The 24,345-nt window shown below is 36.5% G+C and overlaps 1 protein-coding gene across 10 annotated transcripts in view; it reads left to right on the top strand.

Annotated features, from left to right (window-relative positions):
• Nucleotides 1-8,297, top strand: part of ctnnd2b (catenin (cadherin-associated protein), delta 2b) — a 198,381-nt gene extending 190,084 nt beyond the window's left edge. For all 10 annotated transcript variants that reach the window (XM_088085340.1, XM_088085331.1, XM_088085334.1 and 7 more), the window contains 2 exons: nt 1,467-1,543; nt 5,472-8,297. In XM_088085340.1, the coding sequence (XP_087941466.1) occupies nt 1,467-1,543; nt 5,472-5,735 (341 nt within the window). In that variant the 3' untranslated portion in view covers nt 5,736-8,297. The remainder of the gene's footprint in view (nt 1-1,466; nt 1,544-5,471) is intronic.
• The last annotated feature ends 16,048 nt before the right edge of the window (nt 8,298-24,345 follow it).

The following is a 24,345-nucleotide window of genomic DNA, read 5'->3' as shown; positions in this document are numbered from 1 at the left end:
CAGATAATTAGTTTAACTTAAATCTCTTCTTCAGACACATTTTTAAATTTGCTTTCACAAGATATCATCCTTTTTATTGCTTTAATCATCTTTTTATTGTTTTATTTCTTTTATTTGTATCTGTTTACAAAATTAATTTGTCTTGCCTTCGTTTGTTGTTTGGCCTTGCTATTTGGCTTTCTGTTGTTATATTGCTTTTTGAGTACCCTGCTCTTGCTTTACCTGTCATAGTGTTTTGTACACCCTATTTTTAAAGGAACTATACAAATACAATACAATTGTTATTATTATTATTATTAATTAATTAATTTATTTATTTATTTATTTATTTTTATTCTCTCTTGTTTTTTATTATTACAAATCTATCAAACAAGATACAAAAAAGATAGAGTGTATGAAAAGAGTGGTGCAGGGATGATGTTTTTTTGCAGGCCGGCCTGGAAGTTAGCATCACCCTGAATACCTTGACAAAAAGCTTATGGGATTTTTCCATTGAATTCTGGAAATTGCAAAGAAATAGGTTAATTTAAGTATCAAATATTTTATACTACACCACTGTTGCATGACTTCAGTGTCACCACCACTTAGTTTCCAAGTTAACCACAATTAGAAAATACAAAAAATTGATGAAACTACAAGTTAGAGTATGAACACAAAAGGCTGTAAGGGCAGACCAGTGTGTACATTTGTTTCCATTTTCAACAACCTCTGTAGTCTATCTAGTGACTCTCTCACTTCTAAAATTGAAGTATTTGCTGACGTACTTTATGTCATGGAACAAAACATGAACGTCTCTTAAGCTTATGTGAACCACAGACCTTATTACAGGCATCTAACCAAAGACCCATCGACTTTAGAATGAGAAAACCAGAAGTGCAAAGATGCTAACTCATTTTGGCCATTCAGGTCTCATTCCTGCAGCACTGTATTACAAATGTTTGTAGGTGGATTTTGTTACCTTTGGTCAGAGCCAGTACTAGCTGTTGGCCCTTGTTTCCAGTATTTCTGCTAAGATAAGCTAATCAGCTGTTAGCAGTACCTTCTTACTTAGTGTGCAGACATAAGAGTGGGAGCAATCTTATCTTAACGGTCAGCAAAGAAGAATTCTCCCAAAATTGTCAAACTTATTAAGTGTCAGCTTCTGTCAGTGATATGAACTCACAGTATATGTTACTGTAAGTGTTTGTAAGACAAACAAAGTCTACTATATGGTTTGAGTGTTCAATGATGTAATGTTTGCAGACACTTTTCACACATTGACAGTAGCTATATGGGGAAAGTTCCAAAGTTCTCCTTAATCATCATCATTCATTGTCATTTTAATTCTTACTCTTAATGAGAAATGTTTCACGTCCACCTGATAACGCTGACAGCCTACCCACACTCCTCTACCTTCACCGTAGTACCTGAGCAAATGCCTCAGAGCATGCATTCACCTGAGGTCCTCATCCTCTATGTCTCTGCAGGTCAAATCTCCAGTGGCTCTTCCACGCTGCACAGAGGAGCTTACGTGTCACCTACTGATGACCTGAAGTATAATCAGGTAAGTCACTTTTCTGTGTTAAATGTGATAACTTTTGTGCCCTTAAAATTGTGATCACAGAGCACTCCGTCTCTGTATCGAGTCAAGTGCTGCAAGCAAGAATACCTCAAAGTATTCACCTCCTTTATGTGATGAATTACTACTACTAGCTGTCATTTAAATAAGTAGCAATTTGCAAAAGAATGCATTAGTCATGGACCTAACTAAGGAGAGATGTTCACAGAGGGAGGAAATGAAAACACCAGAGGCAAATATATTATTACATTTCTACTTGAGAATTTTAAGGGTCCCAAGTTCTCTGAAAAAACATTTAGAGAATCACAACATTTAATGTCTGATAGCCTAGAAGACATTTTTTTTCAGTCTGTTGCCCATCTTTGCATTTCTTTCTCTCTTTTTCTCTCTCTCCTGATGTTGATGTTTTATGCCGCCGCACCGATAGCCATGGCCAAGGGCATTATATGTTTTTTGATTGTCTGTCCTTTCTATTCTTGTAAGTGCGATATCTCAAAAGCACATTTATGGACTTTTTTTTTCTTTTTTTTTTCAATTTTGGCAAAAACGTTCACATGGACTCAAGGATGATCTAAGGTTCTAAGGGCAGAGGGATGTTGTACACTGTAAAGCCCTCTGAGGCAAACTATGTTTTGTGATAATCGGCTCTATAAATAAAATTGACTTGACTTGACTTGACTTGATTAGATTTTGTTGGTCATAGGTGAAAGGTGATGGTCATATTGACCTAGCATCCATCTCATCCTTGTGAGCATGATGTCTTGAGAGGACACTTGTTCAAATTTGGCATAAACATTTACTTTGAGTCAATGATAAACTGAGTAGAATTTGGTGGTCAAAGGTCCAGGTCACTGTGACCTTGTCTGTGACATTCTCATGAACGCGATATCTCAAGAAAAGATGGGGGGAATATCTTAATATTTAGCACAAACATTCACTTTGAGTCAACGATGAACTTTTTAGAATTTGGTGGCCAAAGGTCAAGGTCACTGTGACCTTGGGTCTGTCTCATTTTGTGAACACTATATTTGAAGAAGGCCTTAAGGGAATTTCATCAGATTTGGCACAAACATCCTCTTGACTCAAGAATGTACTGGTTTGAATTTAAGGGTCAAAGGTAAAGGTCACCATGACCTCAAAAAACATGTTTTTTTTTGCCAAAACTCAAAAAATGTATATACTAATCGTGACAAATTTTCACACAAATGTCTATTAGGATAAAATAATAAAGTGAGAATTTTTTAGAAGGTCAAAGGTCAGCTTCACTATGGCATTGTAATGTTTTGCAAAAGCACTTTTCTGGCTATTACTCAATGTCATAGCTTATGAACACAAGGGGGGACATTTGGTCAGGTATGGAATTTGGTGACAATAAGCTTGGGTGTACACCCTGAAACTGTGCTGATTATATAGATTGTATATTCTGTGCTGCTGCGAGGTAGATGTGAGTGAAGCATCCATGGTTTTTCTGACATGCATGTAAACTGTAACTTAAACCTGACAGGTTCACAGCGGCATATAACGACAAGGCGGTATTTCTAGTTTTTATGCTACATTGCAAGCTCTGCTTACCCCTTCATGACAGTTCAACAGAATGAAGTGCAGTATAGTAATTCCATAGTAAGTTGTAGATGGAGATAAAATATGACAGCAGAATGAGTCCCTTTTTTGTATGGGAATTTAATAGTGACACAAAGGGGGATAAAATACAATGAGGGTCACTATAAACTTATAGAGTCCCATTTATGCTTTATAGTTATACTGCAGTAAATTGCCTTCAGGGTGTGGCTTTCAATTCAGCTTTGTTGCCAGTAAAAGCCTTTCATATTACCCATCACACCCTTTGGCAGCAATATCTAAGACTGTTGTTAAACGTATGACTTGGCAGTCTCACAGCAGTGCACAACAATCTAATCCATTTTTTGTGTTAAGATATTGGTTTGCTCGCTAGCTAAACAAACAATCTGGTGAGCCAGCCGTCTTTTTGCGAACCATTGAGCTAAATACACTTTCATAACTGACAGATACCGAGATCTTTACTGCTAATTTATGCTGGTTCAATTCATGCTTATTCTTGGGGACTTATGGCTTTTGATGGAAAATGCATTATCGTATTTCATCCCCCAAAAATATAAAAAAGAAAGTCACCAACAGGTGTGCAAAGTCCATTTTGGTTGCAATGGTTAATAATCTTTTGGCACATTCAGATATAGGTATTTAGTTTTTGATCACAGAAGAACTTTTTCATGTTAGACATGCTTTTATATGCATTGTAGGCATCTAATTCTATAAGGTTTGCACTAGAGGGCATCCGTGCTCTTAAACCATTCTGCTTTGTAATGGTCTCGTACACACAAAAGTCATCTCCACCTAAAGGAGCTAACTTAGTCTGGTCTGATTAGAGTTCTTCTGCTTTGTTTAGCATAGAGTTGGCTTTTGATTTAGTTATATTTTAGTCTAGGTCTAAAAGACATGGATACAACCTGGGTTTGGGTATCATTTCTGCACAGAATTTTCTGGTTGAGTACTTGTACCACCTCTAGCTACTATTAATCACTGAAATCCCGTGTGTCATGCTAGCTAGAGCTGGTAGATGTCTATAAACATTTGGTGTGTTTTAGAAATGTGAGTCACATTGAAACTGATTTCTGAAGGGGCTTTTCAAAGTTTTTGAGCAAAGACCATTATTCCTAATGCTTAAATAATCTCAAAGCTATCAGAACTTTTCGACCCTGAACTGCTTGCATGTTGTCCATTATTTGTGTCTCTATTTTTTATGAATCTCTGCTGGTATTTTACTTTTGTTCATATTTTACTGGTATTTTTACAATTTGTTTTGGGCCTGTCTGTCTGTCCCATTCTTACGAATGCTATATCTCAACAGTGCCTTGAGGGAGTTTCCTTAAATTTGGCACAAACATCCACTTGGACTCAATGATGAAGTGATTAGATTTTAGTGGTCAAAGGTCAAGGTCACTGTGACCTTCTCTGGTTCATCCCTCTGACACAATATCTCAGGCACACCTTGAGGAAATTTTTCAAATTTAACACAAACTTTTACTAAGACTCAAGATAGAATTGATTAGATTTTGGTTGATTAGATTCAAAGGTCAAGATCTCTGTGACCACACGTCCATTGCATTTTCATGAACTCTCAATAGGATCTCAAAAAGGTCTTAAAAAATATTATTAAATTTTGCATGTCCACTTGCACTCAAGGTTGAACTAATTAGAATTTGGTAGATTTAGGGTAAAGGTCAAGGCCACTGTAACCTCAGAAAACATTTTTTCGCCCTAACTCAAGAATTAATTAACACTAATTATGACAAAATTTCAAACACATATACAGAATAAAATAATGTTCAAAGGTCACTTTCACTGTCATTGTTATGATGATAATGATCTGCAAAAACACTTTTATTGCCATTATGCATCACCATAACTCACGAACAAAAGAGGAGAAATTTGGTCAGAGATTGAATTGGTGACACTAATCATGGCTGTCTACATTGAAACTGTGCTGACTGTACAAATCTACTGTGCTGACGAAGTGAAGATATGTGTGAAGCATCCATGTTAAGATGCTGTAGCTTTTTGCAGCAACATCTGTGCTTGAAACGATGTCAGCTGTCATGCACCATGAGTCTGGACAGACATGAATGTAAATTGCAACTTGGCTGGTGGAGGCACACAACTGTGAGATGGAAATTCTAGTTTAAAAGATATATGCACATCATCTGCATATACTTGCATTAGTGGTTCTAGCTTGGAGTAAAATGGAGACGCATTGGGGGTAGTTGTTGTTTAAGTATAGAACTCTTGTGCATACCCTCACGTCATGATGTTTTGGACCTAGCTGTCATAATCTTGCTTTTCTCTCAATAACGGTCTTTGCTTTTTTTTTCTTTCACAGATCTCTTCTCAAGGCCTGCCGTCAGAGCCCTACCCGCCTTTCCAAAACCCTCCTCCGCCCGACAGCGTCAACTATGAGGACCAAACCTTCTATGAGAACCAAGTTCATGGGGGAGGGCGCCCCCCGCAGGGTGACCTCAACATGCACCTGCAGGGCCTCAAGTCCACCGGCAACTATGTAGACTTCTACTCAGCCTCACGGCCCTACAGCGAGCTCAACTACGAGACCAGCCACTATCCAGCCTCACCAGACTCCTGGGTCTAAGGGGAGATGAGGGTGGAGGATTAGGAGGTGGAGGAGGAGGAGGAGAGGATGGACGGTGAAGGGGTTTAAAAAGTGGAGGAGAGAAGATGAGAGGACAGTTTCCCTCCCTCCCCATCCTCCCCTGTAGTTCCTGAGTAGCATCATAGATAGCAGGACATCAGAGAGGGGAGGATGGAGCGCAGGAAAAGAGACATGGGGAGAAAATCTAAGAAACGCCTCTCTTAGACATCAGGGGGAGAAGAAAAAGGGGACAAAGGAGGCACAGAAGCGACCAGAGGAGCGGCCATGCATGTGCATGCACACCACCAACAAAAGTGACGGACACATTTTCTTTCTGTGTTTAGTTTGTGATCAACTACTGCGAGACGGTTCAGCAGACAGAAAGACCTCCTGCACCTGAAGGCCTATGAATACAGAATGTAAGAGGGACGGACATGATGAAAGAGAACATAAAGGAAAAGGTGGAAAAAGGTGGAGGATATGTGGAGATAAAGAAGGACAATGGAAGAGAAAAATGAATCAGTGGACTCGAGGATGGATTTGGATTGCGAGTGGAACGTGTGAGAGATACCCAGGAGAGACCTGTAAATATGTGGTATAGCAACATGGCTTTTAGTAATGTGAAGCACAAGAAGCAGAGCTGTAGGACATGTAGGACGTCTGTCACACAAACCTTTGTTTCTCTCCATGGCTTCAGTGTGATGTATCCTCCTCTGGGTGAAGAACGCTTCTGGACTTTGTCATTTGTACAAGTTTTTTGTTTTTTTTTTCTTTTTCTTTTGTTGTGTTTCTACTTTTTTAATTCTCGATTCTGGTTGTATAGTATTTGATGTACACTGTACATTTACGGAGATGCATTGTGTACTGTACATTGCACTATTTTCTGTGTCATGTCAGGCCTTTCGCCATCGGGTCCACCTCACTTCCTTCACTGACTATCCTCCCCCTTCAACACACACAATAATACACACACAGTATCTGCACTCAGACTTTCCAAATCCATATCACAGCTGCAGACGGATGTCAGCGTGTTGCTATTGTGAAATATCGGATATGATTTGAGTATTGAAGCATCAGTTCTGGTAGGTCAAGGTGCTCCTTTAACTGCCCTACAGATAGTTTTCACTGGCTGACTCAGGAGCAGCCTTTACCGAGACAAAACTCGAGCTTTCCTTTTTTTTTTTTGGCGGCTGTCTTTCTACATTAACACCTCAAATCCACATTTTGTTCCCATGAGCCCCTCCTGCAAGTGAACTGTGCTCATAGTGTATATAACCGTGCCAAACAGGGGTTACTTCCCCTCAGCTGAAGAAGGCGGAGGGGAAGGTTTAGGGGCGTGTTAAAGGGTCCAAGTTCAGCAGAAGCTCTCGGCTGAACATCCTTGCGTTCTAACGATGCTAGTTTGTAAATGCTTTGGTTTTTCTAAACTGTGTTTTACTGGGATGAAACCTGTCTAACTGCACCAGGACTGGGAAGAAAACATTAAAAGAAAACTCTAAAAAAGAAGAAGAAAATCACGGAGGGACTGTGACCCGGCGGAGCATCGCTTCCTCCAAAGTTGTACAAAATTAGTTGATTTCTGTGTTGTAAAATAATCAATGTTTGAAGTAAAAAAAAAACAAAAAAACTTTTCTGAGAGATGGGTGGCAAACTTCATGGTAGACAAAACTGTTAATAGAGTACGGATATATATTATATAAATATAAATATATACTTTTTATGTGCAGATGTGGATGTCACTTATAGCAGCAACATTATGGAAAAAGACTTGTAAAAGAAAAAAAAACAGCTACATGTAGGAATTTTGTTCACATTTTATTTTCTGGTCAACACACTAAATTGTCGACTTTGTGTAGTAATGTTGTTGCTATGTGGAGTAGAGTAGACCAGGGCCCAGGGATACACGTTGTCACTAAAGCAGTCCAAAAAGGTGCTACGTCCATGAGAGGTATTTCCAACATGTCTGTATTTCAACTGTGCACAAAATGTTTGTTCCCCTTTTGCATTGATAAACTATCGACTATTAGCCACATAACTGAGAACAATCACGTCGGATTTTCCATGCATGAAAACCACCCACCCGTTCTGATTAATTGGCCTCCTTATGCTGAATAGCGAAAATTCCATGAATGCATGAGTATTTGTTGTCAGTAAATTTGGAACTAAATGGTGATTTTATTTTATTTTTTAATGTGAGAAAGGCTAAATTGTTAAACGTGACAACAGACCCTGGTTCTCCCTACCCACTGCTGTTTAGAAGTCCTAGAGGTCATCTTCCGATGCTTGAAAAATGACTCATAATGCAACTGTCCCCACGAAAAACACTGGATGAAAAACAGACGTACTGTATTTGTTAGTAAGCATCTGGAAACTGACAACGTTATGTATGTCCTTGTGATCCTTAGGCAGAAGAACCTGACTATAAGACCTGTATGGAGATATTACGTCGGTAACCTTTTTGTTGCTAGACCAAACGTGTTTTAAAAAGAGAATTGTGAATCTTTCTATTGCCTCAAACAGATTGCAACTGCTCCAAAAAATATAAACGGACCATCGAAGAACCCCTGACTTTGGGAGTTGTTTGTTCTGTTGCCAAAAACGTGTCCTTTTGGTATTTTTTCAGTGTGTTAAAGGACAGTAGTTTTACTGGTATTGAGCTTTATCATTGTCTGTGTAAAAGTAAGGAGTGCTTTCAGTATTTCTAAAGCATACCATAAGTTTGAAATCCTACAGTCCATGCAGTAAATTTTACTAACAAGGACTCAAGACTTACAAGAACTAATCCATCGCAGTCAATATGTTGCTTCAAATTTTTGTCAGTTATTGTTTGATGCTATTTTTCTAAGGAAAATTGTTTGGTCAATTGTAAGAAAGAGAAACCAATGGGCTTAAGACCAAGTTAGGACTGAGACCAAACCACAAGAATTTCAAAAAGTTGTGAAATAAAGTCTCAAATGGTAACTTTGAAATTTTTCAACTTGGACCCTATTTTCCTTGTGACCAAGTGACTAATGGAAGAAAAAGAAACAATTTTTGGCAGCAGCAAACTGGCTGCAATGAACCACTCTGGATGTGTTAGCACCTTCAATTTATGTCAACTAAAAGTGCGTTCGTTATTGTTAGATAGACTAGAATCCCTTTTTGTTTAAAGGTACACTATGCAGGATTGCCGGTTACTGTTTCTAAACACGCTCGTCAGTGAAAGCCATGTCTGGCATGTGGCCTCACTGACTGTTTTCTGGGTTGTGTCTTGGATGTTCGCTGCTCAAGGTCTGGCACCTGGTTGCTACCTTTCTATGAAGCCCCGACCTCTCCTGAGCACTGCGGTGGAACACACCCGTACATGTTCTGAACACAGAAAATAGCAAGGAAAGAAGAAAATACAGGCAGAGGGCAGATAAATACACCACCACACACTTCTGGTGTGTCATAAGTTATGATTTTTTCTGAAAGCTTTAGTTTTAGGAACAAGAAGGTCTGTCTAATGTTGGGATCCTTTCTGACACCTAGAATAACAATCTGGACATGTCAGTGGAAAAAACAAGGACTTTTAGTGGACGTAAATTGACAGTACGAACATGCCCAGAGTGATTATATGGCAGCCAGTTGATGCCCTCTTGCTCAACACTGGACCGTTGAAGACATTATTTCCATTACTCACAAAAACACGAGAAAATAGGGCCCAGGCTGAAAAATACCACAGTTACCCTGTGATATTGCATTCTTATAACCTCTGAAAGTGTGAGCAGTTCAGACATTCTGCATATAACTTCAAGTCCAAAATAAGGTAACTTTTTTTTCTCATCTTGAAAGAAATGTGCGTCCTGGTGGACATGCAGCTGACAAAAACCACACTGGTGTCCACAAAACCAGCAAGCGATGCTAGGGGAGGGGGGTGTATGGCAGCTGGACTTGCTAGAGCTAGAGATCAAAATTCAAAACGAGACAAGTCAATACACCTCTGGGACGAAGATCAACATCATGGAGGTGTTGTTACAGCGAGCTCAAGCGTTACAGTCCTGTTCTGTTTAAGTTTGAACACTGAAGTCATCGTTAGTTGCTTTGTATACTCCGTGAACTGTTCACTTCAGCACTTTTCAGATAGTCTGACTGATACAGTATTAAAATGGCCCACCTCTTTCACAGATGGAAATATTAGATGATGCAGCCCCATACAGCAGGCGCAGGCAGCTTTCCAGGGCTTTACAATAGAGGAAACAGAAGATCAAACCCTCATAAAAATTTAAAGGGAAGGCACTCATGAGATAATCTCTGTGTGTCTGTGTTTGTTGCACATTAATGTGTACAGGTGAATGCCCAGGGCCTTGTGCGTGCCTGTACATCCCTGTGTGTACAGTGTAGATCTTAAAAAGCAACTATATAGACAACTACAGGGTCATGGGTGCTCTCTAGTGGTCACCAGAGAAACTGCACCACAGGTCGGAGTGGCGGCCATTTTAGTCTCAGAGGCCTGCTCTGCATGGCGCTCTGCAGAAAGATCAGCACACCACAGGCACAGATTTGATCTGTGAGGGCTGAGGTAAGCTCATGTCTTTTTGTGATCATATATGCACTGTTGAAGGGCCGAACAATGCACAAACGAGACGTCAAAGCTGCAGAAAAGACTTAGTGTTGAGAGTGATCTTTCTTTATCTGAGGCACACCACAGCTGGTTTGTTGCAGGGCACCTATAGTAAAAAACAACGTGCTGCAAACTTTGGGGGCTGCTTTTAAACATTCTATCTTCCTACACATTTTAATGCTTTTTTTTGGACGGCTTTGACCTTTTTTGTGTTATTTCAGATGGCATGTAAAAGTATGACTTAATGATATTTTGGATTACATGCTATCCTACGGCTTTTGTTTTAAACGCTGTTTTAGTCATGATGCTGTACTGTAGCATTGTGCTGTTTTGGAAAAAATGCATCACTAAATACTGTGACATCTTTAATGCTGTGTCAAAGTCATGGACGACAGACTATACAATTCTGGGTTGTTTTTTTTTTGCATTTTTAGACGACAAATTACACTGTGAGGTTTCTTTGCTATTTTGCAGGACGACATGGTACACTGGGATGATTTGCATTTTTTGACAGCATTCGTATTTTACTATGATGTTTTGATGACATTTTTGTTTTTCACCTTTTCGGCCTTTATTTCCGCATTGTATACTATGATGCATCTCTACCAGCCATAATATGTCATTTTCAGCCATTTTTATTCAGTCAAAATTTCACATTTTTCATCATACTATACTATGGCGTTTTCAATCAATTTTTTGACATGCTGAATTTTTACGTTTTTGACCCTTTTTTGCCTTTATTTCGTACATTGTATACTATGAAACTTCTCTAGAAACTATAATATATCATTTTCAGACATTTTTATGATGTGTCAGAATTTTACATTTTTCAACATACTATTCTGTGGCATTTTCAGTCATTTTATCGACATGCTAAATTATGACATTTTTAGCTTTTTTGGCACTTGTTTTTACATTGTATAATATGACGCGTCTCTGCAAGCTATTATATGTCGTTTTCAGTCATTTTTTCAACATGCTAAATTATGAAGTTTTTGGCCTTTTTTGTCTTTATTTCCACTTTGTATACTATGACGTGTCTCTATAAGTCATAATATGTTGTTTTCAGAAATTTGACATTTTTCAACATAAAATCCTGTGGCGTTTTTGATCATTTTTTCAACATGCTAAATAACGATGTTTTTGGCCTTTTTTTTGCCTGTTTTTCAACTTTGTAAACTATGACGCATCTCTACAAGCTATAATATGTCATTTTCAGCCATTTTCATGACATGTCAAAAATTGACATTTTTCAACATATTAAACTACAGAATTTTTGGCCATTTTTTTAAGATGCTAAATTATGATGTTTTTGGTCTTTTTTTTGGCCTTTATGTCCACTTTGTATACAATGACTTGTCTCTACAAGCTATAATATGTTGTACTCAGGACATTTTTATGACATGTCAAAATTTGACATTTTTCAACAAAGTATGCTATGGTGTTTTTGGCCATTTTTTCAACATGCTAAATTATGACGCTCCTGGTCTTTTTTGGCCTTTATTTCCATATTGTATAGTATGACGCGTCTCTACAAGTTATTATATGTCGTTTTCAGCCATTTTTATGACATGTCAACATTTGACATTTTTCGACATACTACACTATGGCATTTTTGGCCATTTTTTTGACATGCTAAGTTATGACGTTTTTGGCTATTATAGGCCTTCATGTCCACATTGCATACTATGACGCGCTATTATATGTTGTTTTCGGGCATTTTCATGAAGTCAAAATTTGACATTTTTGACATACTACAATACTAATACTGCCTTTTTGGCCATTTTTTTACATGCTAAATTATTATAATAATAATTAAGTTTTTAGCCTTGCTTGGCTTTTATTTCCACATTGTATACTATCATGCATCTCTACAAGATGTAATATGTTGATTTCAGACATTTTTCAATATACTGTACAGTGGCGTTTTTGGACATTTTTTTGACATGCTAAATTAAGAAGTTTTTGGACTTTTTTGGCTTTTACTTCCACATTGTAAACTATCAAGCATCTCTACAAGTTATAATATGTTGTCAGGCATTTTTAGACATATCAAAGTTAGATGTTTTACACATATTATACAGTGCTGTTTTTGACCATTTTGTTGACTTGCTAAATTATGAAGTTTTTGGACGTTTTAACTTTTATTTCCACATTGTATACTATCATGTGTCTCTACAAGCTATAGACACGGCCATAGCACAAAAAAGCTTAAAACCCCTCCAAACAGCATAAAAAGGCGTGTCCAGACACGTCATAGCGTAATATGTTGCAAAATCGGCCAAATGCACCATGATATAGCATGTCGAAAAAATGACGAAGAGGGCAAGGCACAAAGTAGCATGCCGAGACACAACTTACTGTACAATGTTCCAAAAACGGCAAATAACATGCATGATGAAAAAATGACCAAGAAGGCAAGGCTATAGTATGGCTAAAAATTTCAAAATGTGACATGTCCCAAAAAGATCTGAAAACACCTTAAATTAGCATAAAATAGTGTGCCAAGACACGCCATAGCATAGAGTCTTGCAAAAACAGCCCAAAAGACCATAATAATACATGTTGAAAAAATGACCAAAAAAGCAAGGCTATAGTATGGCAAAAATGTCAAAATGTGACATGTCCCAAAAAAAGCTGAAAACACTTTAAATCAGCATAAAATAGTGTGCCAAAACACATCATAGCATAGAATGTTGCAAAAATGGCCAAAAACACCATAATAATGCATGTTGAAAAAATGACTAAAAGAGCAAGGCTATAGTATGGCAAAAATGTCAAAATGTGACATGTCCCAAAAAAAGTTGAAAACACTTTAAAACAGTATAAAATAGCATGCCAAAACATACCATAGCATAGAATGTTATAAAAATGGCCAAAAACACCATAATAATGCATGTTGAAAAAATGAGCAAAAGAGCAAGGCTATAGTATGGCAAAATGTCAAAATGTGACATGTCCCAAAAACCTGAAAACACTTTAAAACAGCATAAAATTGCGTGCCAAAACACACCGTAGCATAGAACTTTGAAAAAACGGCCAAAACCACAATAATAATGCATGTTTGAAAAAATGAGCAAAAGACAAGGCTATAGTATGGCAAAAATGTCAAAATAGGACATGTCCACAAAACAACTGAAAACACCTCAAATCAGCATAAAATAGCGTGCCAAAACACACCATAGCATAGAATATTGCAAAAACGGCCAAAAACAGCATAATAATGCATGTTGAAACAATGACCGAAAACGCAAGGCTATAGTATGGCAAAAATTTCAAAATGTGACATGTCCCAAAAAAAGCTAAAAAAAACCTCAAAACAGCATAAAATAGCGTGCCGAGACACACCATAGCATAGATTGTTACAAAAACACCATAATAATACATGTTGAAAAAATGACCAAAGAAGCAAGGCTATAGTATGGCAAAAATTTCAAAATGTAACATGTCCCAAAAAAAGCTGAAAACACCTCAAAACAGCATAAAATAGTGTGCCAAGACACACCATAGCATAGAATGTTGCAAAAATGGCCAAATCACCATAATAATGCATGTTGAAAAAATGAGCAAAAGAGCAAGGCTATAGTATGGCAAAAATGTCAAAATGTGACATGTCCCAAAAAAACCTGAAAACACCCCAAAACAGCATAAAATAGCGTGCCAAGACACACCATAGCATAGAATGTTGCAAAAATGGCCCAAAACAGCATAATAATGCATGTTGAAACAATGACCGAAAACGCAAGGCTATAGTATGGCAAAAATGTCAAAATGTGACATGTCCCAAAAAAAGCTGAAAACACTTTAAAACAGCATAAAATTGCGTGCCAAAACACACCGTAGCATAGAACTTTGAAAAAACGGCCAAAACCACAATAATAATGCATGTTTGAAAAAATGAGCAAAAGAGCAAGGCTATAGTATGGCAAAAATGTCAAAATGTGACATGTCCCAAAAAAACCTGAAAACACCCCAAAACAGCATAAAATAGCGTGCCGAGACACACCGTAGCATAGAATGTTGCAAAAACGGACAAAAACACCATAATAATACATGTTGAAAAATGACCAAAAAAGCAAGGCTATAGTATGGCAAAAATTTCAAAATGTGACATGTCCCAAAAAAAGCTAAAAAACAACCTCAAAACAGCATAAAATAGCGTGCCAAGACACACCATAGTATAGAATGTTGCAAAATGGCCAAAACACCATAATAATACAAGTTGAAAAAATGACCAAAAAAGCAAGGCTATAGTATGGCAAAAATGTCAAAATGTGACATGTCCCAAAAAAAGCTGAAAACACTTTAAAACAGCATAAAATAGCGTGCCAAAACATACCATAGTATAGAATGTTGCAAAAACGGCCAAAAACACTATAATAATGCATGTTGAAAAAATGAGCAAAAAAGCAAGGCTATAGTATGGCAAAAATGTCAAAATGTGACATGTCCCAAAAAAACCTGAAAACACCCCAAAACGGCATAAAATAGCGTGCCAAGACACACCGTAGCATAGAACTTTGAAAAAGCGGACAAAAACACAATAATAATGCATGTTGAAAGAATGACCGAAAACGCAAGGCTATAGTATGGCAAAAATGTCAAAATGTGACAAGTCCACAAAACAACTGAAAACACCTCAAATCAGCATAAAATAGCGTGCCAAGACACACCATAGCATAGAACTTTGAAAAAACGGCCAAAAACAGCATAATAATGCATGTTGAAAAAATGACCAAAAAAGCAAGGCTATAGTATGGCAAAAATGTCAAAATGTGACATGTCCCAAAAAAAGTTGAAAACACTTTAAAACAACATAAAATAGCTTGCCAAAACACACCACAGCATAGAATATTGCAAAATGGCCAAAACACCATAATATTGCATGTTGAAAAATGAGCAAAAGAGCAAGGCTATAGTATGGCAAAAATGTCAAAATGTGACATGTCCCCAAAACAGCTGAAAACACTTTAAAACAGCATAAAATAGCGTGCCAAGACACACCGTAGGATAGAACTTTGAAAAAACAGACAAAAACACCATAATAATGCATGTTGAAAAAATGACCGAAAACGCAAGGCTATAGTATGGCAAAAATGTCAAAATGGGACATGTCCACAAAACAACTGAAAACACCTCAAATCAGCATAAAATAGTGTGCAAAGACACGCCATAGCATAGATTGTTGCAAAAATGGCCCAAAACAGCATAATAATGCATGTTGAAACAATGAGCAAAAGAGCAAGGCTATAGTATGGCAAAAATTTCAAAATGTGACATGTCCCAAAAAAAGCTGAAAACACCTCAAAACAGCATAAAATAGCGTGCCAAAACACACCGTAGCATAGAACTTTGAAAAAACGGACAAAAACACCATAATAATACATGTTGAAAAATGACCAAAAAAGCAAGGCTATAGTATGGCAAAAATTTCAAAATGTGACATGTCCCAAAAAAAGCTGAAAACACTTTAAAACAGCATAAAATAGCGTGCCAAGACACACCATAGCATAGAATGTTGCAAAATGGCCCAAAACACCATAATAATACAAGTTGAAAAATGACCAAAAAGCAAGGCTATAGTATGGCAAAATGTCAAAATGTGACATGTCCCAAAAAAGTTGAAAACACTTTAAAACAGCATAAAATAGCATGCCAAAACATACCATTGTATAGAATGTTGCAAAAACGGCCAAAAACACTATAATAATGCATGTAGAAACAATGACCGAAAACGCAAGGCTATAGTATGGCAAAAATGTCAAAATGGGACATGTCCACAAAACAACTGAAAACACCTCAAATCAGCATAAAATAGCGTTCAAAGACACGCCATAGCATAGATTGTTGCAAAAATGGCCCAAAACAGCATAATAATGCATGTTGAAACAATGACCGAAAACGCAAGGCTATAGTATGGCAAAAATGTCAAAATGGGACATGTCCCAAAAAAAGCTGAAAACACTTTAAAACAGCATAAAATAGCGTGCCAAAACATACCATAGTATAGAATGTTGCAAAAACGGCCAAAACACTATAATAATGCATGTTGAAAATGAGCAAAAAGCAAGGCTATAGTATGGCAAAAATGTCAAAATGTGACATGTCCCAAAAAAAGCTGAAAACACCTCAAAACAGCATAAAATAGCGTACAAGACACACCATAGCATAGAATGTTGCAAAACGGCCAAAAACACCATAATAATACATGTTGAAAAATGAGCAAAAGAGCAAGGCTATAGTATGGCAAAATTTCAAAATGTGACATGTCCCAAAAAAAGCTGAAAACACTTCAAAACAGCATAAAATAGCGTACAAGACACACCATAGCATAGAATGTTGCAAAAATGGCCAAAAACACCATAAAAATACAAGTTGAAAAAATGACCAAAAAAGCAAGGCTATAGTATGGCAAAAATGTCAAAATGTGACATGTCCCAAAAAAAGCTGAAAACACTTTAAAACAGCATAAAATAGCGTGCCAAAACACACCATAGTATAGAATGTTGCAAAAACGGCCAAAAACACTATAATAATACATGTAGAAAAAATGAGCAAAAAAGCAAGGCTATAGTATGGCAAAAATGTCAAAATGTGACATGTCCCAAAAAAAGCTGAAAACACCTCAAAACAGCATAAAATAGCGTGCCAAGACACACCATAGCATAGAACTTTGAAAAAGCGGACAAAAACACAATAATAATGCATGTTGAAAGAATGACCGAAAACGCAAGGCTATAGTATGGCAAAAATTTCAAAATGTGACATGTCCCAAAAAAAGCTAAAATAACCTCAAAACAGCATAAAATAGCATGCCAAGACACACCATAGCATAGAATGTTGCAAAAACGGCCAAAAACACCATAATAATGCATGTTGAAAAATGACCAAAAAGCAAGGCTATAGTATGGCAAAAATGTCAAAATGTGACATGTCCCAAAAAAAGCTGAAAACAGCGTAAAATAGCTTGCCAAGACACACCATAGCATAGAATGTTGCAAAAATGGCCAAAAACACCATAATAATGCATGTTGAAAAAATGAGCAAAAGAGCAAGGCTATAGTATGGCAAAAATGTCAAAATGTGACATGTCCCAAAAAAACCTGAAAACACCCCAAAACAGCATAAAATAACGTGCCAAAACATACCATAGCATAGAATGTTGTAAAAATGGCCAAAAACACCATAAAAATACAAGTTGAAAAACTCACCAAAAACGCAAGGCTATAGTATGGCAAAAATGTCAAAATGTGACATGTCCCAAAAAGAAGCTGAAAACACTTTAAAACAGCATAAAATTGAGTACCAAAACACACAGTAGCATAGAACTTTCAAAATGGCCAAAACCACAATAATAATGCATGTTGAAAGAATGACCGAAAAGCAAGGCTATAGTATGGCAAAATGTCAAAATGGGACATGTCCCCAAAACAGCTGAAAACATTTTAAAACAGCATAAAATAGCGTACAAAACATACCATAGCATAGAATGTTGTAAAATGGCCAAAAACACCATAATAATGCATGTTGAAAAATGAGCAAAAGAGCAAGGCTATAGTATGGCAAAAATGTCAAAATGTGACATGTCCCAAAAAAAGCTGAAAACACTTTAAAACAGCATAAAATAGCGTGCCAAGACACACCAGAGCATAGAATGTTGCAAAAATGGCCAAAAACATCATAATAAATACAAGTTGAAAAATGACCAAAAAGCAAGGCTATAGTATGGCAAAAATGTCAAAATGTAACATGTCCCAAAAAAAAGTTGAAAACACTTTAAATCAACAGAAAATAGCGTGCCAAAACACACCATAGCATAGAATATTGCAAAAACGGCCAAAAACACTATAATAATACATGTAGAAAAAATGACCAAAAAAGCAAGGCTGTAGTATGGCAACAATGTCAAAATGTGACATGTCCCAAAAAAAGCTGAAAACACTTTAAAACAGCATAAAACTGCGTGCCAAAACACACCATAGCATAGAATGTTGTAAAAATGGCCAAAAACACCATAATAATGCATGTAGAAAAATGAGCAAAAGAGCAAGGCTATAGTATGGCACAAATGTCAAAATGTGACATGTCCCAAAAAAGCTGAAAACACCTCAAAACAGCATAAAATAGCGTGCCAAGACACACCATAGCATAGAATGTTGCAAAATGGCCAAAAACACCATAATAAATACAAGTTGAAAAATGACCAAAAAGCAAGGCTATAGTATGGCAAAAATGTCAAAATGTGACATGTCCCAAAAAAAGCTGAAAACACTTTAAAACAGCATAAAATAGCGTGCCAAAACACACCATAGCATAGAATTTTGCAAAACGGCCAAAACACTATAATAATGCATGTAGAAAAAATGAGCAAAAAGCAAGTCTATAGTATGGCAAAATGTCAAAATGTGACATGTCCCAAAAAAAGCTGAAAACACCTCAAAACAGCATAAAATAGCGTGCCAAGACACACCGTAGCATAGAACTTTGAAAAAGCGGACAAAAACACAATAATAATGCATGTTGAAAGAATGACCGAAAACGCAAGGCTATAGTATGGCAAAAATTTCAAAATGTGACATGTCCCAAAAAAAGCTAAAATAACCTCAAAACAGCATAAAATAGCGTGCCAAGACACACCATAGCATAGAATGTTGCAAAACGGCCAAAACACCATAATAATACAAGTTGAAAAATGACCAAAAAGCAAGGCTATAGTATGGCAAAAATGTTAAAATGTGACATGTCCCAAAAAAGTTGAAAACACTTTAAAACAGCATAAAATAGCGTGCCAAGACACACCAGAGCATAGAATGTTGCAAAAATGGCCAAAAACATCATAATAATGCATATTGAAAAAATGAGCAAAAGAGCAAGGCTATAGTATGGCAAAAATGTCAAAATGTGACATGTCCCAAAAAAACCTGAAAACACCCCAAAACAGCATAAAATAACGTGCCAAAACATACCATAGCATAGAATGTTGTAAAAATGGCCAAAAACACCATAAAAATACAAGTTGAAAAACTCACCAAAAACGCAAGGCTATAGTATGGCAAAAATGTCAAAATGTGACATGTCCCAAAAAGAAGCTGAAAACACTTTAAAACAGCATAAAATTGCGTGCCAAGACACACCGTAGCATAGAACTTTGAAAAAACGGCCAAAACCACAATAATAATGCATGTTGAAAGAATGACCGAAAACGCAAGGCTATAGTATGGCAAAAATGTCAAAATGGGACATGTCCCCAAAACAGCTGAAAACATTTTAAAACAGCATAAAATAGCGTGCCAAAACATACCATAGCATAGAATGTTATAAAAATGGCCAAAAACACCATAATAATGCATGTTGAAAAAATGAGCAAAAGAGCAAGGCTATAGTATGGCAAAAACTTCAAAATGTGACATGTCCCAAAAAAGTTGAAAACACTTTAAAACAGCATAAAATAGCATGCCAAGACACACCAGAGCATAGAATGTTGCAAAAATGGCCAAAAACATCATAATAATGCATATTGAAAAAATGACCAAAAAAGCAAGGCTATAGTATGGCAAAAATGTCAAAATGTAACATGTCCCAAAAAAAGTTGAAAACACTTTAAAACAACATAAAATAGCGTGCCAAAACACACCATAGCATAGAATACTGCAAAAACGGCCAAAAACACTATAATAATACATGTAGAAAAAATGACCAAAAAAGCAAGGCTATAGTATGGCAAAAATGTCAAAATGTGACATGTCCCAAAAAAAGCTGAAAACACTTTAAAACAGCATAAAACTGCGTGCCAAACACACCATAGCATAGAATGTTGTAAAATGGCCAAAAACACCATAATAATGCATATTGAAAAAATGAGCAAAAGAGCAAGGCTATAGTATGGCAAAAATGTCAAAATGTGACATGTCCCAAAAAAAGCTGAAAACACCTCAAAACAGCATAAAATAGCGTGCCAAGACACACCATAGCATAGAATGTTGCAAAAATGGCCAAAAACACCATAATAATGCATGTTGAAACAATGACCGAAAACGCAAGGCTATAGTATAAATGTCAAAATGTGACATGTCCCAAAAAAGCTGAAAACACTTTAAAACAGCATAAAATAGCGTGCCAAAACATACCATAGTATAGAATGTTGCAAAAACGGCCAAAAACACTATAATAATGCATGTAGAAAAAATGAGCAAAAAAGCAAGGCTATAGTATGGCAAAATGTCAAAATGTGACATGTCCCAAAAAAGCTGAAAACACCTCAAAACAGCATAAAATAGCGTACAAGACACACCATAGCATAGAACTTTGAAAAGCGGACAAAAACACAATAATAATGCATGTTGAAAGAATGACCGAAAACGCAAGGCTATAGTATGGCAAAAATTTCAAAATGTGACATGTCCCAAAAAAAGCTAAAATAACCTCAAAACAGCATAAAATAGCGTGCCAAGACACACCATAGCATAGAATGTTGCAAAAACGGCCAAAAACACCATAAAAATACAAGTTGAAAAAATGACCAAAAAAGCAAGGCTATAGTATGGCAAAAATGTCAAAATGTGACATGTCCCAAAAAAAGTTGAAAACACTTTAAATCAGCATAAAATAGCGTGCCAAAACACACCATAGCATAGAATGTTGCAAAAATGGCCAAAAACACCATAACAATACATGTTGAAAAAATGACCGAAAAAGCAAGGCTATAGTATGGCAAAAATGTCAAAATGTGACATGTCCCAAAAAAAGCTGAAAACACCCCAAAACAGCATAAAATAGCGTGCCAAAACATACCATAGCATAGAATGTTGTAAAATGGCCAAAAACACCATAAAAATACAAGTTGAAAAACTCACCAAAAACGCAAGGCTATAGTATGGCAAAATGTCAAAATGTGACATGTCCCAAAAAAAGCTGAAAACACTTTAAAACAGCATAAAATTGCGTACAAGACACACCGTAGCATAGAACTTTGAAAAACGGCCAAAACCACAATAATAATGCATGTTGAAAGAATGACCGAAAACGCAAGGCTATAGTATGGCAAAAATGTCAAAATGGGACATGTCCCCAAAACAGCTGAAAACACCGCAAAACAGCATAAAATAGCGTGCCAAGACACACCATAGCATAGAATGTTGCAAAAATGGCCAAAAACACCATAATAATGCATGTTTGAAAAATGACCAAAAAGCAAGGCTATAGTATGGCAAAATGTCAAAATGTGACATGTCCCAAAAAACCTGAAAACACCTCAAAACAGCATAAAATAGCGTACAAAACATACCATAGTATAGAATGTGGCAAAACGGCCAAAAACACTATAATAATACATGTAGAAAAATGAGCAAAAAGCAAGGCTATAGTATGACAAAAATTTCAAAATGTGACATGTCCCCAAAAAAGCTAAAAAAAACCTCAAAACAGCATAAAATAGTGTGCCGAGACACACCATAGCATAGATTGTTGCAAAAACGGCCAAAAACACCATAATAATGCATGTTGAAAAAATGAGCAAAAGAGCATGGCTATAGTATGGCAAAAATGTCAAAATGTAACATGTCCCGAAAAAAGTTGAAAACACTTTAAATCAGCATAAAATAGTGTGCCAAAACACACCATAGCATAGAATGTTGCAAAAATGGCCAAAAACATCATAATAATGCATATTGAAAAAATGAGCAAAAGAGCAAGGCTATAGTATGGCAAAAATGTCAAAATGTGACATGTCCCAAAAAAAGCTGAAAACACCTCAAAACAGCATAAAATAGTGTACCGAGACACACCATAGCATAGAATGTTGCAAAAATGGCCAAAAACACCATAAAAATTCAAGTTGAAAAACTCACCAAAAACGCAAGGCTATAGTATGGCAAAAATGTCAAAATGTGACATGTCCCAAAAAAAGCTGAAAACACTTTAAAACAGCATAAAATAGCGTGCCAAAACACACCATAGCATAGAATGTTGCAAAAACGGCCAAAAACACTATAATAATACATGTAGAAAAAATGAGCAAAAAAGCAAGGCTATAGTATGGCAAAAATGTCAAAATGTGACATGTCCCAAAAAAAGCTAAAAAAAACCTCAAAACAGCATAAAATAGCGTGCCGAGACACACCATAGCATAGATTGTTGCAAAAACGGCCAAAAACACCATAATAATGCATGTTGAAAAAGTGAGCAAAAGAGCATGGCTATAGTATGGCAAAAATGTCAAAATGTGACATGTCCCCAAAAAAGTTGAAAACACTTTAAATCAGCATAAAATAGCTTGCCAAAACACACCATAGCATAGAATATTGCAAAAACGGCCAAAAACAGCATAATAATGCATGTTGAAAAAAATGAGCAAAAGAGCAAGGCTATATTATGGCAAAAATGTCAAAATGGGACATGTCCCGAAAACAGCTGAAAACACCTCAAAACAGCATAAAATAGCATGCCAAAACACACCATAGCATAGAATGTTGAAAAAAACGGCCAAAAACACCATAAAAATACAAGTTGAAAAAATGACCAAAAAAGCAAGGCTATAGTATGGCAAAAATGTCAAAATGTGACATGTCCCAAAAAAAGCTGAAAACACCTCAAAACAGCATAAAATAGCGTGCCGAGACACACCATAGCATAGAATGTTGCAAAAATGGCCCAAAACAGCATAATAATGCATGTTGAAACAATGACCGAAAACGCAAGGCTATAGTATGGCAAAAATGTCAAAATGTGACATGTCCCAAAAAAAAGCTGAAAACACTTTAAAACAGCATAAAATTGCGTGCCAAAACACACTGTAGCATAGAACTTTGAAAAAACGGCCAAAACCACAATTATAATGCATGTTTAAAAAAATAAACAAAAGACAAGGCTACAGTATGGCAAAAATGTCAAAATGGGACATGTCCACAAAACAACTGAAAACACCTCAAACTTAGCATAAAATAGCGTGCCAAAACACACCATAGCATAGAATGTTGCAAAAACGGCCAAAAACAGCATAATAATGCATGTTGAAAAATGACCAAAAAGCAAGGCTATAGTATGGCAAAAATGTAAAAATATGACATGTCCCCAGAACAGCTGAAAATACATCACAACAGCATAAAATAAGGCCCCACGACATGCCGTAGCATAGAACTTTGAAAAAGCGGACAAAAACACAATAATAATGCATGTTGAAAGAATGACCGAAAACGCAAGGCTATAGTATGGAAAAATGTCAAAATATGACATGTCCCCAAAACAGCTGAAAATACCTCAAATCAGCATAAAATAGCGTGCCAAGACACACCATAGCATAGAATGTTGCAAGAACAGCCAAAAACACCATAATAATACATGTTGAAAAAATGCCCGAAAAAGCAAGGCTATAGTATGGCAAAAATGTCAAAATGTGACATGTCCCAAAAAAAGCTGAAAACACCCCAAAACAGCATAAAATAGCGTGCCACGACACACCATAGTATAGAATGTTGCAAAAATGGCCTAAACCACCATAACAATACATGTTGAAAAAAATGACAACAAAAGCAAGGCTATAGTCTGGCAAAAATGTCAAAATGTGATATGTTTCAAAAAAAGCTGAAAACACTTTAAAACAGCATAAAATTGCGTGCCAAAACACACTGTAGCATAGAGCTTTGAAAAAATGGACAAAAACACAATAATAATGCATGTTGAAACAATGACCGAAAAAGCAAGGCTATAGTATGGCAAAAATGTCAAAATGTGACATGTCCCAAAAAAAGCTGAAAACACTTTAAAACAGCATAAAATTGCGTGCCAAAACACACCGTAGCATAGAACTTTGAAAAAACGGCCAAAACCACAATAATAATGCATGTTTGAAAAAATGAGCAAAAGACAAGGCTATAGTATGGCAAAAATGTCAAAATGGGACATGTCCACAAAACAACTGAAAACACCTCAAATCAGCATAAAATAGCGTGCAAAGACACGCCATAGCATAGATTGTTGCAAAAATGGCCCAAAACATCATTATAATTCATGTTGAAACAATGACCGAAAACA

The sequence above is a fragment of the Plectropomus leopardus genome, chromosome 12 (assembly GCF_026936395.1).
Source record: "Plectropomus leopardus strain MGB_pleo_1.0 chromosome 12, ASM2693639v1, whole genome shotgun sequence".
Lineage (NCBI taxonomy): Eukaryota > Metazoa > Chordata > Actinopteri > Perciformes > Serranidae > Plectropomus > Plectropomus leopardus.
This window is presented reverse-complemented; position numbering and strand designations above follow the sequence as displayed.